Source organism: Lonchura striata, chromosome 30 (assembly GCF_046129695.1).
Source record: "Lonchura striata isolate bLonStr1 chromosome 30, bLonStr1.mat, whole genome shotgun sequence".
Classification (NCBI taxonomy): Eukaryota; Metazoa; Chordata; class Aves; order Passeriformes; family Estrildidae; genus Lonchura; species Lonchura striata.
Window position 1 is genome coordinate 5,043,963 of NC_134632.1, and position 15,067 is coordinate 5,059,029.

Below are 15,067 nucleotides of genomic sequence, written 5' to 3' on the forward strand. Positions count from 1 at the left end.
CACTGAGAAATTAATTCCTGCTTCAAACACTGTCAGAACCAGCTCTTCTTTCCCCTCTGAGTGTTTGAAAGGAGGTGCTGTGGGAAGGGAACCTGAAAGCTCCTAAAACCACCCTTAAACCGAGTGGTTCAAGAGCTCTCTGAGTGCCTGGAAGCAAAGTTTCTTTATTCCTCTCTCCCCCAGACTGGGCTGTGCAACTGTTGCTTCTGTGCTTTGTGGGAGTGAAATCAAATGTCAAATATTCTGCTTTGGAAGGAGTTGGCAGCGAGACATGAAAGGCTCAGGGAGAGCTCAAAAAAAGAGGGAGGAAAAAACTGGAGCAAAGCACAGACAGGGCTGGGACAGGAGCCAGGGGATGGGGAAGGGCTGTGCCTGCAGCCACAGCTCCAGATCTGAGCAGGGAGAGGCTCTTTTCCCTGCATTTCTGCACAAAGCTGGTCCTGGCTGCTGCCTGCACAGAAGGGAGCTGGGCTCTGTGCCGAGGAGCTCCCTCCATCCTTTGGGGAGCATCCCCACAGCCCCAGGGCTGCACCCAGAGCCCTTCTGGGGCTGCACCCAGACCCCGTCCTGAGGCTGTCCCCATGCCCAGACCGTGTCCCAGGGCTGTCCCAGGGCTGTCCCCATGCCCAGACCCCGTCCTGGGGCTGTCCCCATGCCCAGACCCATCCCAGAGCTGTCCCAGGGCTGTCCCAGGGCTGTCCCAGGGCTGTCCCAGGGCTGTCCCAGAGCTGTCCCAGGGCTGTCCCCATGCCCAGAGGGGCTCAGGAGGTGCCAGCAGCTCTGTCGGGGGCACCTTGCCCAGGTGAATCACACAGCCCCCGCCGTGCCTCGAGGGCCGTGTGTGGGCACAGCACTGACCTGGCTCTGTCTCAGTATCACACCCCAGCTCTGGGCAATCCTCCCCCCACGCTGACTGCAGCACAGCCCCGCAGGGAGCAGCTGCTCTCCGTGGCAAATTTCGGTTTCTTCTCCATTTCCAGCCTTCAGAGGCCATTTTTTGCTGTGTGCTCTCCGTCCTTCCTGCACCTCCCACCATTCACAGCCTGAGCCCCCTGGAGCTGCTGGACCTCCCTCCTCCTCTTGCTTCTGACCCTTTTCAATCATCAGCCTCCTTTATAGAGAGCCAGGGAAAAATACATTCTTGGCTGCACTTTGCTGACCTATCAGACTGCAGGATGGGGGCACTGGGGTCGCAGGAGCTGACAGGATCCATATGCATCAGGTGCTGGGATTTTGGGACCCAGAGCACGCATTGCTGCACAGGCAACGGGCAAATCCTGTGGCAAATCCTGCAAGGAATGAGAGGCAACAGCCCCCAGCTCCTGGAGCCTCCCCAGGGCAGAGCCGTGGCTGGAAATGGAATTAATGTTCCAGGAATGTCCTATTATTTGCTAATTCTCTTCACATCTTTTTGTTTCACAATTAAGCAAATTAGTGCTTTGATGAATATTAAGACGCTCTTGCCTCATAAAAGATGAGTTAGAGGCATTCCCCCTGGACTTTGCTCCTAATGAAAACAGTTCCTCAACTGTTTGAGATCCACACTGGGTCCTTTCCTGCCTGGTGGGAGCATGGGCAGCATGTGCTGCTGAGCAAAGTGACCAAGAATTAACATTGAATCAAATAATTCAATTGCAAAGTTTGCACAGATCCTCATTATTGCCATCTAATCCCTGCCCGAGCTGCGGTGGGATGGGAAATCTGTGGCTGCTCATGCAAGTGTCTGTCCCTGAGTGGCTCTAACAAGCACAAAATGCTTTCTCAGCCTCAGGGATTCGCTCACTCGAGGCTTTCAGCAGGGAGAAGACTTTGCCCTCTTTTAAACATTTCTTCCCTGCTTTCAAATGGCTTTATAACCAAGGAAAGGATTTCCCAGTTTTTTCTTTTCTTGCTGTAGGTCAGAAATGCAGTTCTGCTGGCTCTGGGAGGAGCTGGGAGCTCCCAGTGCAAGGCACAGGGAGAGCTGCTCTCCACCTCCATCAGAACATCCCTGGCCACACCAGCACCTCCCTGCAGAGCTCAGGGCAGCTGGGAGGGAGGACGGGTGGAAAGCTGTCACTGACCAGGGGTCTGCTCCAAACAGAACAATTTAACAGCACCCAGACACCTCCAGGTGCAGCCCTTCCCCTGCCTGCAGCGCCCACAAGGCTCCAGCCCTTTTATCTGAGCCCTCAGGTGTGAGGAACAGCCAGGAAAACGCTCAGCAGGGCCCATGAGCCCCAAAATCTGAGTGCTGGGGGCTCCATGGTGTTCTGTGCCTCAGAGAAGAACAGAAAGCCCCAGATTATTGGCATCACTCAGGCTCCCCCAGCAGCAGCCTCCCGGGGACTGCCAGCCATCAATTCCCATCACAATCACTCGGGTTGTGCTTTTTTGGGGTGGGCAGCACCCCGGGGCAGGAGCAGAGGGAGGTTAAGGGGGCTTGACCCTGCCTCGGTGCAGCAGCAGCATTCGCTGGCAGCCCCTTCAAACAGGCTGGGAAATAACAGACAAAGAAACACGGAGAGAAAGCAAGGCAGCACCAATCCAGCCGTTCCAGGGAGAATTAGTTCACAGAAAAGGCGCTCAGGCCTCGGCAGGGGCTGCCCAGGGAGCTCTGGGGTGCCCGTCCCTGGAGGTGTCCCAGGAATGCTGGAGGTGGCACTCAGGGCTCCGGGCTGGGGATGAGGTGGGGAGGGGGCACAGGATGGAATCGATGACCCTGCAGGGATTTTCCAGCCTCGGGGATTCTGGGGTTCTGTGCTCAGGGATGCTCCCAGACATCCTGCACAAGCCCTGGAACCCCTGCAGCTCAGAGCCCCAAACCAGCTCCGTTCCCACCACTTCCAGCCAGGAACCAGCAGGTTCAGCTCTCCCCCAAGCACTGATGCCAATCTCTGCTCAGGGGCAGAAAACCCCCAGCTCCTCCCGGCCCTCCAAGTGTTGTCCCCATGGCAGCACCTCGGGGACAGCCCCAGAGCCCAGGGATGAAGGAGGGGAGCTGGGATCCCCATGGCAGCACCTCGGGGACAGCTCCAGAGCCCAGGGATGAGGGAGGGGAGCTGGGATCCCCATGGCAGCACCTTGGGAACAGCTCCAGAGTCCAGGGATGAGGGTGGGGAGATGGAATCCTCATGGCAGCAGCTCAGGGACAGCTCCAGAGCCCAGGGATGAGGGTGGGGAGATGGAATCCTCATGGCAGCACCTCGGGGACAGCTCCAGAGCCCAGGGCTGAGTGTGAGGAGCTGGGATCCCCATGGCAGCACTCAGGCACAGCTCCAGAGCCCAGGGCTGAGGGAGGGGAGCTGGAACCCCCGGCAGGGCGCGGAGCAGGCACTCACCTGGCGCTCCGACATGACGTACAGGAACTTGTGGTCGGTGGAGAAGGCCATGTCCCGCAGCACCGGGCTCCCGTCCTTGAACACCGGCACCACCTCGTACTGGATCCCGCCCTGGGGCGGCCCGTCCGCCCGGATCTGCGGGAGAAAACACGCACGGCTCAGAGGGCACCAAACCCCGGCTTGGCTTTGGGGGGTGGTGGGGTCAGGGGAGGAGGGAGAGGTGGGAAAAGGAATGAATTCAGAAATCTCAGCTTCAGCCTGCAGACAGAGCAGCTTGGAGCTGAGAGGAGCAGGAGGCAGCACGCGGGAGCGGGAGCTGGAGCAAAGGTTCCGTCTCCACTGCAGCCAGTGTGATTTTGGCAATCCAGGAGAAATAATGAGAGTTTTGTTGTTGCAAGGTGAGCACAGAGACCAGCAGTGAGCTATGATTGACCATCCAGGGGGAAGGAAAATTGTAAACTTTTAAGATTCTCTCTAAAATGAACCTGAAAGGAGACCACAAAACTCTACAGCCAACAGCAAAGCCAAGACACCGCAGAGGTATTTTTTAATTCTCTAGACACCTATGGAGTGACACTTGGATAATCTCCATCACCTCTTCCTGCCACGGAATCCTCCTGGAGCATCATCCCTGCTTAAAACCTGGAGATGCTGCTGCCACTTTCCCGTCTGCAGGACTCAGTGAGGTGGAATTCCACCTGTGAGAATTAGGATGGTCACAGCCCCCGTGGAATACCAAGAATTAATTAGAGGCAGAATCACACCAGTATGAACCAGTGCCTCACTGGCTGCTGCCCCTTGAGTCACCCACGCTGCTCTGGGAGCCACCAGCCTGCAGCAGGGACAGAGGGACAGAAATCAGCAGAGGAATAAAGAGCAGGAGCGCCGGGCTGTCAGGGATCCACAGCCAGCACCGCAAACTGATTAATGGCCAGACGGGAATGGAAACGCCGGACATGAAGGATCAGCAGCCTTTGTGAAAAACAACTGTTTTCCAGAGCTCCCTCAGGGCGCCAGCAGCTCGTTAAACTCAGCTTCCTTCTAGTAATGAGGTCAGACAGGGCTAATAAAGAGAGATACCACCGGACAAGGCCGGCGCAGACCAATTCCAACTGGGAATTCAGCTCTGGGCTGGAGACAGCGCCCGGACAGCTCCTGCAGCCCGGCTGAGGCCTCGGAGCTGTGCCTGGAACGGGAGCCTGGAATGGGTTTGGTGCCTGGAACGGGAGCCTGGGATGGGCTTGGTGCCTGGAACGGGAGCCTGGGATGGGCTTGGTGCCTGGAACGGGAGCCTGGGATGGGCTTGGTGCTTGGAATGGGAGCCTGGGATGGGTTTGGTGCCTGGAACAGGAGCCTGGAATGGGTTTGGTGCCTGGAACGGGAGCCTGGGATGGGCTTGGTGCCTGGAACGGGAGCCTGGGATGAGCCTAGTGCCTGGAACGGGAGCCTGGGATGGGCTTGGTGCCTGGAACGGGAGCCTGGAATGGGTTTGGTGCCTGGAACAGGAGCCTGGGATGGGCCTGGTGCCTGGAACGGGAGCCTGGGATGGCCCTGGTGCCTGGAACGGGACCTGGGATGGGCTTGGTGCCTGGAACGGGAGCCTGGGATGGCCCTGGTGCCTGGAACGGGAGCCTGGGATGGGCCTGGTGCCTGGAATGGCAGTTTTGGGGCACAGCACAGGGTGCTGGGCGCTGCCTGTGCCCACCGAGGCCAGGGAGCAGCCCTGGGGCTCTCAGGGACTCTGTCACCGTGAGGTGGCCCCAGGAACAGGACAAGGTTCCCCCCCTCGCTGGGTGGGTGCTGAAGCCCCAGGTCCCCCAGAGCCCCCTGGCACAGCCCAGGCCGAGGGCACCCCCTGACACCAGGATGCTCGGCTGCATCTCTTGCTCAGGGCTCGGTTTCCGTGGCAACAGATGATGATGTCAGAGAAGAGCGATGATTTCTGTGGACGAGGAAGAAGAAAGGGATCATCTCACACAGCAGGAAGCTTCTTGTTGACGTTTGGAGAGGGAAATAATTCCTCTGCTTCACGTATGGGTGCCCTCCCGGGGCCTGGCAGCTGCTGGAGCAGGGGTGGGACCGGTCCTGCACCTCTGGGCTCATCCCCTGCTCGGGCAGGGGAGCACAGGGACGGGGCTGGAATGCAGTGGTCCCATCTGGCTCTGTCCCCTCCCTGTCCCTGACAGTGTGATGGGCGTGGGAAGGGTTTGGGAGAGGGGCACGGAGGGAAGCAGGGCACAGGTGGAGCACAGGTGTGGGCAGAGGCAGCTCAGCGAGGGACAGCAGAGCTCGGGAGGACACACCACGGGCTGCCAGCTCGGACAGGAGCCCGAGGAGCTGCCCGGGCCAGCCCCAGCCCTTCCCTCCTGCTGGGTGTGTACAAATGTCCCCTGAGAAGAGCCAAGGATGCACTGTGCAAATCCCAAGCGATCCCTGCTCGCAGCCCCTGTGCAGGAGCAGGATGTGCTGGGTGCAGGGAGCTGCAGCCCTGCAGGGCCGGGCTCACACTGAGCTCTCTAATACCCCCACAATGCAGCTGCAGGCTAAGCTGCCCTTTAGCACCAGAGATTAGCAAAATACCACATTGTGGCTCCGTGTAGGAGCCACTCAAGGATCTAATCTGACATGAAGCTGCAGCACAGCTCGTGTAGGAAAGTTCCCCTCAGGTGTGGAGCCCAGGCAGTGCCAGCGGTGGGACAGCTCTGCCTTCCCTCCCAGTCCCTCCCAGCAGGCTCCCATTAGAAGACATCGAATCTCTTTGCAGGAACTTTCCACGATTAAATTACCTGTCTGTTTTCATTAGTGGTGTTTCCACCAGGCTGACTCAGGATGGAGTTCCTGATGCCAGAAAAAAACAGCTGAATAAGCCCATGGATGAGGGGACTGATCCCCCAGCCCGGACCCTGCAGCAAGGCCACCCATGAACTCCTGAGAGCTGCAGCTCCTCCCCACCTCTGCAGCTGCCTGGGGTCCCAAAGCACTTTGGGCTTCCAAAAGAGCCAGGGAGGCAATGGAGGGGCTGGAAAGAGCCAGGGAAAGAGCCAGGGAGGTGATGGAGGGGCTGGAAACAGCCAGGGAGGTGATGGAGGGGCTGGAAAGAGCCAGGGAAAGAGCCAGGGAGGTGATGGAGGGGCTGGAAACAGCCAGGGAGGTGATGGAAGGGCTCCTGAGAGGATTCCCAGGGCCAGGAGCAGCAGGCACTGCCTGAACTTGCTGGTTTTTGTAAAGGCAGTGAAGTGAAAATCTGGACCTGTGTGACACTCCTGGTCCTGCATCCTCTGACCCCCACAGCAACCTCCAGGAGGGGAGGATCCACCACTGGAACTGCAAATTTTTACCCAGAAAGTTTCCACTGGAGAGGTTCTTTCCTCCTCCAGGCCTTTATTTCCCTCTCCCACCCTTCTGCTCCTCCAGCCTGGTGCAGGATGAGGCAGGGAGGATGGCAGAGGCACCATGCAGAGCCTAATCAGCAGCCCCATGGCTTTAATTTATTACTGCATGAGAGGCTCGTTTAGAACAAAGCTGCCAGTTCAGGAGATCATTCCCTGAAAAGACTTTTTATTTGAAAAGCTGTCAGCTCACACCTTGTCACAGCCCTACTTGCAGCAGCAGAACTTTAATAACATGCCACCTCATGCAAATGAGCTGCTAATTAATTAAGTAGTATTCTTCCGGGATGGGTTCATTAGAATGAAATTTGGGCTGGCGAGGCTGGATTGCTTTGGATGGTGCTTTAAATCAGCAGCATTGTCTTCTCCTGGAGCCCCAGCTCTCCCTGCCATGCAGAGAAGGATGCCCAGGGGAAGGAGAGCAGGGCCGGGTGCTGAGCCTCAGCTCTGTGCTGGACACAAAACACGAGAGCAAGCCCAGAGCTGCTGTTCTTCTGGTGTTATTTAGGGCGAGGGAGGCACCAGGATTCTGCTTGTCACAAACCATTTGCAGCTCTTGCCCAAAGCCCCCAAAATAGCCCTGCATCTGTGTTATCTGTCCACACCTCACCTGTGCCCTTCCAGCTGAATAATCCTGCACAGCTCCGTGTCAGGCTCTCTCTGCCCCCAGGAACATCCTCCTCCAGCTCTGCATTTCACAGCTGAAGGGATTGGTCTTGCTTAGTTTGCTTTGTTGACCTTGAGTGGCCATGTAAAATGGCATCAAAAGCCACTTAGACAAGACTGTCTAATGTGAAGTTTGCTCTAAACGAGCTTCAGTGAGTCGTGATTCTCCCCAAGGAGCAAAAAACTAAATGACTGTCAAAAATTGCCACACAAAAACCCTGTTTTCTCCAAAGCCACGGCTTCCAGCTGATCAGGTGGGAGCCACAGAGTTCCTCAGGAAATATTATTCTGTTTCCTTTTTGAAAACATCATGTAAGCAATATGTTTGAAATGGCTTCAATTTCCTGCCCAGCACCTCCTGGGGATGCTGGAACACGAGCTAAACTCGGAGCTGCCGACGGCCGAAACCCAGAAGGAAATAAGATAATCCAAATTTTATTGTTTTTGGGGTTTATAAACCCGTGGATAAAGCCTGCCTGGTGGTTCTGTGCCGCTCTAGGCCAGGCAGGAGCCATCAGGTGAGCAAGGAGGCCGTGCATATTTTTGGTTTCACTCGTGCATGCAGAGGCAGTCGTGTGTTACTGATCAGATCTAACCTTGCTTGGGCAGAGGATGTGAGAAAATTCCCGAGCCCTCAGCTTCGCTCAGATCCCGGGCAAGGAGCCTCTCCCAGGTCCTGCTGCTCCCCCAGGGCACTCCTGCCCAGCAGGACAGAGAGCTGCAGGTGGCAATGGGCATTTTCTGGTTAGGAATTTGGGCAGAGCCTCACAAAGGGCTCAGTCCCCATGCCCAGCCCTGCCTGACCCGCCCAGGGAGCAGGAGCAGCCCTGCAGGGAGGTGCTGTGAGGACGCAGAGCCCCGGGCGAGCTGGCACTGCCCCAGGGCTCCCTCCAGCCCTGCCCAGCCTGCCTGGGCTGTGCAAAGTCCCAGCAGGGGCTGGCTCCGTGTCCAGGCTGCCTCCTCACCCCTGGGCACGCAGGAGCTGCAGCCATGTGTCACCTGCAGGACACACCAGGCAGCGCCAGCAGGGGCCCAGGGACATGGGCTGGCTCATTCCCTGTCCTGGAAGCACTGAAGAATCCTGATGGGAGGCTCTAAGCTATAAATCCACGGGGCTGAATCTCACCCTGTCTGCTCATCCACGCCCCAGTCTCCATCAGACAGAGGTTTGAGTTGGCTCAGGTTCCTGGTGTGTGAGGAAAGCTCCTCCTGCCCCTCTGAGCTGCTTCCCCTGTGCTATTCTGGGGCAGATCAAGGCTAAAAATAAAAATAAAAAGCAAAATCTCTTGCATCTCTGCACTGTAACTCCCTAAGCCTTCGGCACATGCCCTTTGCAGCATCTCAGGATTGATCAGCAGATAAGCAGATGAGCTGGCTCTGAATAATCTGTGGATGCAACACATGGAACGCTGCTCAGCACGGCCTTGGATGCAGTGGGGTTTGCTGGGCTGGGCTCAGAGCACATGTCTGTCCCTGTCCCTCTGTCCCTCTCCCTCTGTCCCTGTCCCTGTGTCCCTGTGTCCCTGTCCCTGTGTCCCTGTGTCCCTCTGTCCCTGTCCCTGTCCCTCTGTCCCTGTGTCCCTCTGTCCCTGTCCATCCCTGCCCTGGGATGTTGGAGCTGCAGCTCCCCAGAGCTGGTTCAGCCCTGCCCTGCCCTGCATGGGTGGCAGGATCAGCTTGCAGGTCCTCAGATACCGAAATTCAGAGTTTAATAGTTTAATTCAAGTTCAGCTGGGGAGGGGAGGCACCCGCAGGAGCTGGTGCTCTGTGTGCAGCTCTGAAGCTGGACTCGGGGCTGGGTTTGGCACTTGAAGCGCTGTGAAATTCCCTGCAGGGCAGCCTCAGCCCTGTCCTGTCCTGGCAGGGCACCCAGAGCTTCCCTCTGCAGCCCTGCACGGGGACATCCCTCACAAAGAGCTGAGAGCAGAGCAGGGCCCGCTGCTGGCCCTGCTGGCAGTCCCAGGGCACTCACTGGTGCCACAGCTCGCTGCTGGTGCCCACGGGGACACGAGGGCAGGTGGAGCAGCAAAGGCAAAGCTCCAAGGGATCTCAGACACCCCCAGACCAGGAGGAGGGAGGGGGAAAGGGGCTGTGGCTGCAGGGCTGGAGCTGAGGGTGGGTTTGGAGCACACCAGCAGCACAATGTGAACGCCCAGGTCCAGCAGGGCACGGCAGCCTGAGCTGGCTTCGTGCTGAGAGGTTTTGCTTGTAGACCCTGAGCAGAGGAGAGGTGGGACAGAGCTGCCCCAGAGCTGTCACAGAATCACACAATCACAGAATCACAGAATAAAGAGGCTGGAAGAGACCTCTTAGATCACCAAGTCCTACCTATGCCCTGAGACCTCAACTAGACCATAGCACCATGTGCCATGTCCAGGCTTTTTTTAAACACATCCAGAAATGCTGATTTTACCACCTCCCTGGGAAGACAATTCTAGTATTTTAATATTCTTTTGGTGAACATTTTTCCTAATATCCAACCGAAACCTTCCCTGAGAGCTCGAGACGGTGTCCTCTGGTTCTGCCCAACCCCATGGAGCAGGACAGAGGCAGCTGTGCCCCCAGCCCTGCTCTGCTTCCCCAGCACAGCCAAACCCTCCTGGTGCCCAGGGCAGCAGCAGGAGATGGGCTCAGGCTGGGGCAGGGATGGCAGAGACAAAGCCCCAGCACATTCCTGCTCTGCTCCCATCACTGACCTGCAGATAAACACATGGCTCCCACCCTAATCCCCTGCAGCCTCGTGAACATCAGCCACGCTAAATTTTTCATGTAATTAAGAGAAAAACCCTAATCCAGTGTAATTAGCTCCCTGATTGCCAACGTCAGGCAGCAGAGCAGTGTTTGAACAGCAATTCAGGTCTAGCTGGTTAGGCAAACACTGCGTGTGTGGCTCAGTAATTCAAGCCTGGAACTCCCCCTGTGCTGTCCTCACGGGTCCTCACAGCCCTGAGAGCTTTCATTGCTGCCAGGGGCCTCATCTGCCCCAAAGTGCTGCCCCAGCGAGCTCCAGTCCCATCCCCAGGGCTGGGCATGAGCAAGGCCAGCAGCTCACCCAGAGCCCCTCTCTGCTCTCTCGGAGTGGTACCCCCATCTCGGGATTTTGGGGCAGCACCAGCCCTGCCTGCCTAAACTCAGCATCTGAGAGTCACAGCTGGGACCCTGGTGGAGAAACCTGCTGTCTCCTGGTGGGGGATGCTCAGCGCCAGCCCCCCAGCCAGGCAGAGCTGGAGTGACCACACCTCCGAGGGGTTTTGTGCTGCAGATCAGAATTTATCCCAGCCACCGAGCCCTCACGGCTTGCAGTGATATTTTTCTCTTTCATTCATATACATGAAGGCAAAATTTTAGGAGTGAAATGTTTGAATTTTGGGAAGGGGAAGCAGATGGGAGAGGAACAGAGAATGTGGATGTGTGTGCCAACAGGGAGGAAGAGAAACCAAGAAAGCACAGAGACAAGACACCTTCACTTAACCGTTTCATCCATCCCCAGCAACAAGGAGCTGAGCTGCTGAAGCCACTGTCAAATATTTCCATTTCCCTTTCTTTCAAACTACAGACACCTCCAGCTCTCAGCAGTCACACCTTCATCTTCAGACTCAACACCATCCTCCCGAAACACAGGTTTGAAATTGATATTATTGTAGGAGCGTTTGTTGAGTGTCTCATGGAGGATTTTCTCCCTCACCCTAGGCCGTGTCACAAAGGGCTTTTCTGCTTTTTGAGAAAGGTCTTGGGGGTTTTGGTTGCTGCTGCTGTAGAGGCAGAGTTTTTGTGCCTGGGACACTGCAGACCCCAGAACCAGCCCCTTTGTGTGAGGAGTGAGCTCAGCACCATCACACAGCCCCGGCCTCGCAGCCCGAACCCCACAGAGGTTCCGAGATCCCTGCAGGGGCAGGAACCCAGCCTTGGTGTTGGTGCAGCCAGCCCAGGAATCTCGGGAGTCCTGGGCTCACCTCTGGCAGGAGATTTGCAGGAGTCAGGGAGAGGTGTCGGGATGCTGAAAGGGGCAGAGGGAGGTGAGGGAGGATGGGGAGCTGCTCAGTCACCTGCAGACAGCTTTGAGGTGACCTCAGGGACCCCACCGGGGCTGTTTTCCATCCCCTGCCCCAGGAGCTGCAGCTCTAACAAGGGCAGGGCTTCTTTGAATTGCTCTCACTAAAAAGAGACCAGGTATCAAATGTTCCTAAAGCTTTTAAAACAAGAGCTATGCACTGAGCCAAGGCTCAGAACTGATATGGAAAGTTACCTCCCAGGACAGATTTTCCCAGCGAGGGAGTGCTGGCAGCCACAGCAGCCTCTGTGCACGAGGCCACTGCTCAATGCCAGAGGAGCTGAGCTCCTTGCCTTGCTCTTCCCATGGCTGCAGAGCCAGCACAGCCCCCCTGCACACCCACACATCTGCAGAGAGCAATCTGCTCATGATTCCAGGCCCCGTGCTCTGTCACTGCCATGATCTATTGCTCGTGTCGTGGTTTGCACTCAGCTGTGAAGAAATCTCGCCGTGACCTAAAGCCACGAGACTCCAATTTTCCTGGTGCTGGAGGCCTCTGGCCTGGCCAGCCCAGCCCAGCAGGTCTCTCCCTGTCACTTTGTGCTTCCAGAGCCTGGCTGGGAGCCGGGTCCTGCTCTGAGCATCTGGAGCGCTGTGGTTTGTGCCTCCACCAAAGGGCTGAGGCAGCCACCAAAGCCCCTGCTCTCGAGGGGCTCTGTGCCTTGAAAATGCATTCTGAAGCAGCTCCAAACCCTCCAGTTTTCATTATTAATACGACTCCTTTCATCAAAGTCCACTCATCTTTCTGCTTTCTATTTCTGTCCCTACCCTTTCATTGTTTCCTTGGTGCTTCCATGGGAATGGCACCGAGACCCCGACCCGGCAGCAGGAATTCATTCCATCAAAGCTTCCTCCTGCAATCGAGGGTTTGTTGTGGGGTTCCCCCCCTCTTCGTTTTAATTCCATCTGTATTTAATCCCAGACAAACACAAACAACAATCTCAGCTCCCTAAGGCCATCGCTTTCTAAATCAGTTACAGCCAACTCCAATTAGCAGGCAGGCAACATGAGCAGCTCCTGGATCTTTGGGAACGAGCCAGCCCAGAAGGTCCTTTTCCCCAGACTGTCCCTTTTTTCCTTCTGAAGGACTTGCACCATCATTAGAGGCACAGGCTGTGCAAGATAAACCCCCTCCCCTTTGCTTCTGCCACCGCAGGGATGGTGTTCCACAGCCTCATTAATGCTGTTTGCGTTCTGTGCTCCAGCACCTGAGTCTACCTGCAGGCTTTGATTTATAAGAGGATCCCAAAGGCTCTACAAGTGCTGGAGAGAGACTTCATCGGTCACTTTAGCTTCCCTCTCAGCCTGCACTTGAATCTGCTCCTTAACAGCCTCTCTGAGCCGGGCTGAGGAGAGGCAGCTCCTGCCAGGCACAAACCTGACCCTTCCAGGCATGAGAGGATCTCTCAGAGGTACCCTGGGGAAGCCTCTCCCTTCTCAGGCCGTGACAGAATCTCCTGGAATTACCCTGGGGAAGAACCCGCCAGCCCTCAGAGGAACTCACCACACTCAACATGGAATTATTTGGTTGAACCTGACTGTGAGTTCACCGTCCTCAGGTTGTGTTGGTGGGAATTGTCTGATCCTGCAGGCTGGTGGGATTTTCCTGGAATTACCCAGACAGGCCCTTGTTCTTTAGGGCTCAGAGCTGGTGGTGTGCCCTGCTCTGCTGCTGCTGCCCCTCTGGAGGGTGCTGGGGCACTGGTGGAGCTCAGTCCTTGGTGCCCTGGCTGAAGGGACGTGCCCAGGCAGGACAGTCTCACTGTCCCCCCCAGCCACCCCTCCCTCCATTAGGGAGCAGTTTCAGGCAATGATTTCAGATGAAAATCTGTATTTCAGTAACGATGGGTGTGCTTTGCTGCTGGACTCTATCAGTGTGACCACGGAGGGAAGGACGGAACCCAGCTCCAGGAGGTGTCACTCCCTGCTGGGACACATCTGTCACCAGGGCTGGCCATGGCCAAAGATCCCCCCTCTCCTGTGGAACACAGAATCCTGGAAAAGACCTCCAAGACCACCAAGCCCAACCTTCAGCCGGTGCCACCGTGCCCACCAAGCCAGGTCACAGTGCCACCTCTACTCCTTTGGTGAGCGCTTCCAGGGATGGCGACTCCACCATTCCCTGGGCAGCTGTTCCGATGTCTGAGCACTCTTCCAGTGAAGAAACTTTTCCCAATGTCCAACATCTCCTCTCTCTCCCCAGCGAGGGCAGCCGTGGCACAGAGTGGGCTGTGCCCAGCCCGGCCCATCTGGAGACGCCGCTGGCTTTCCCTGCCCTTCCCACCTGGCGGGGAATGCAGGAGGCAAATCGGGCACTGCTGGGCTCCAGCTCAGCGTGCTGCCAAGGGGACAGACAGGGAGGGAGAGAAAACCTCCTGCATTGCTGCAAACCCCTTCTCCAGCCACGCTTCCCCAGCTCGGCGTCCGGGCTCGCTCCGCGCCGGCAATCCCGCGATTTCTGCACGCGCACGCCTCCCCAGCAGCCAGGAAAAGGATTTCCCCACTCCTGCCTTTTCCTGCCGTGCAGGGCTATCAGAGAGAGCAGCGTGTGCAGGCAGACTGATTTATCCACCTGCCCTACCTGGCAAAACTGATTGGGTTTGACAGACGTGCCGGGATGTGCCGGCGCGTTAACGACCGCTTTAGCATGGAAACGAGCAGAGCTGTGCTCCTCACTGATGTTAGGAGGAGAAGTTTATCTAAAGCATATTTTATGGCTGTGCAGAATGTATTAGATCAGCAGCCTCAAGAAAAATCACTACAGGCTCCTTCCTTAACAAATACACACAGATTTTTAAAATCAAATAAAACAAAACCTCCCCCGAACAAAGCGTGACACGTTTTACAAACCAAATTCTCTGCTGCTGAGGTGACTTCAGCTCTTGGGTGAGGACTGAAGAGATCACCAGGAAGGAGAAAGGGGTGAGAAGCACCCAGTCCAAACCACACAGCCCATCCCTGCGGATCAGCCATTCCCAGGACCTGCCTTCCCTCTCCAAGCAAATGATTTAAGTCCTGTTATTTTCGAGAGATCTCGAGACAGAGCAGCATTAATGGGCTCCACTGTCTGCAAAGTGCTCGTGCTTAGACACCCGCAAAGCTGAGCAAGAGAGGCACCAGGCTAAAAAATGTTCCCTCTCAAGCAAAACAGACTCGCACTTGGATTGCACAGAAATTAAAGCAACAAAAGGTCTCTGAAGCCAATTGCCATCTAGCTGAGAAACAGGCTCGACACTTTGTACACCCATCTGGCAAGGACATACTTTCCATTTCAGCAAGTGCGAGGATGGGTGGACAGCGAGGGGAATGTGAGAACAGCAAAGAAAGGAGAAGAATGCAAACCTGCGGGACAACACTGCTGCCCTGTTATGAATACTGTACTCTATTCATATGAAAATCCATACGGCTGCTACTGTTGCGTGCACCCTTCTTACACAGCATGAAATTAAAATTCCTCCTCAGTCTCACATTGCCAGCACTACAGAGCAACTCCAGAGCAGGCGAGCAGACAATTTATCCTTTGGCTTCCTCAGATGGGCTTGTGCTGGGATTGGAAGCCACTGGGGTGAGGGAGATGAGTCCATTGCCCACGGTGACAGATTCTGCTTCCCAAACAAATCCCAAAGAAATATTGCTGGCCT

General features: G+C 56.3%; 1 protein-coding gene across 4 annotated transcripts in view; it reads right to left on the bottom strand.

Moving 5' to 3' along the window:
• PLXNA2 (plexin A2) overlaps positions 1-15,067 on the bottom strand; it is a 141,755-nt gene that overhangs the window by 89,231 nt on the left and 37,457 nt on the right. For all 4 annotated transcript variants that reach the window (XM_021536032.3, XM_021536033.3, XM_021536034.2 and 1 more), the window contains exon 4: positions 3,321-3,455. In XM_021536032.3, coding sequence (XP_021391707.1) covers positions 3,321-3,455 — 135 coding nt within the window. The remainder of the gene's footprint in view (positions 1-3,320; positions 3,456-15,067) is intronic.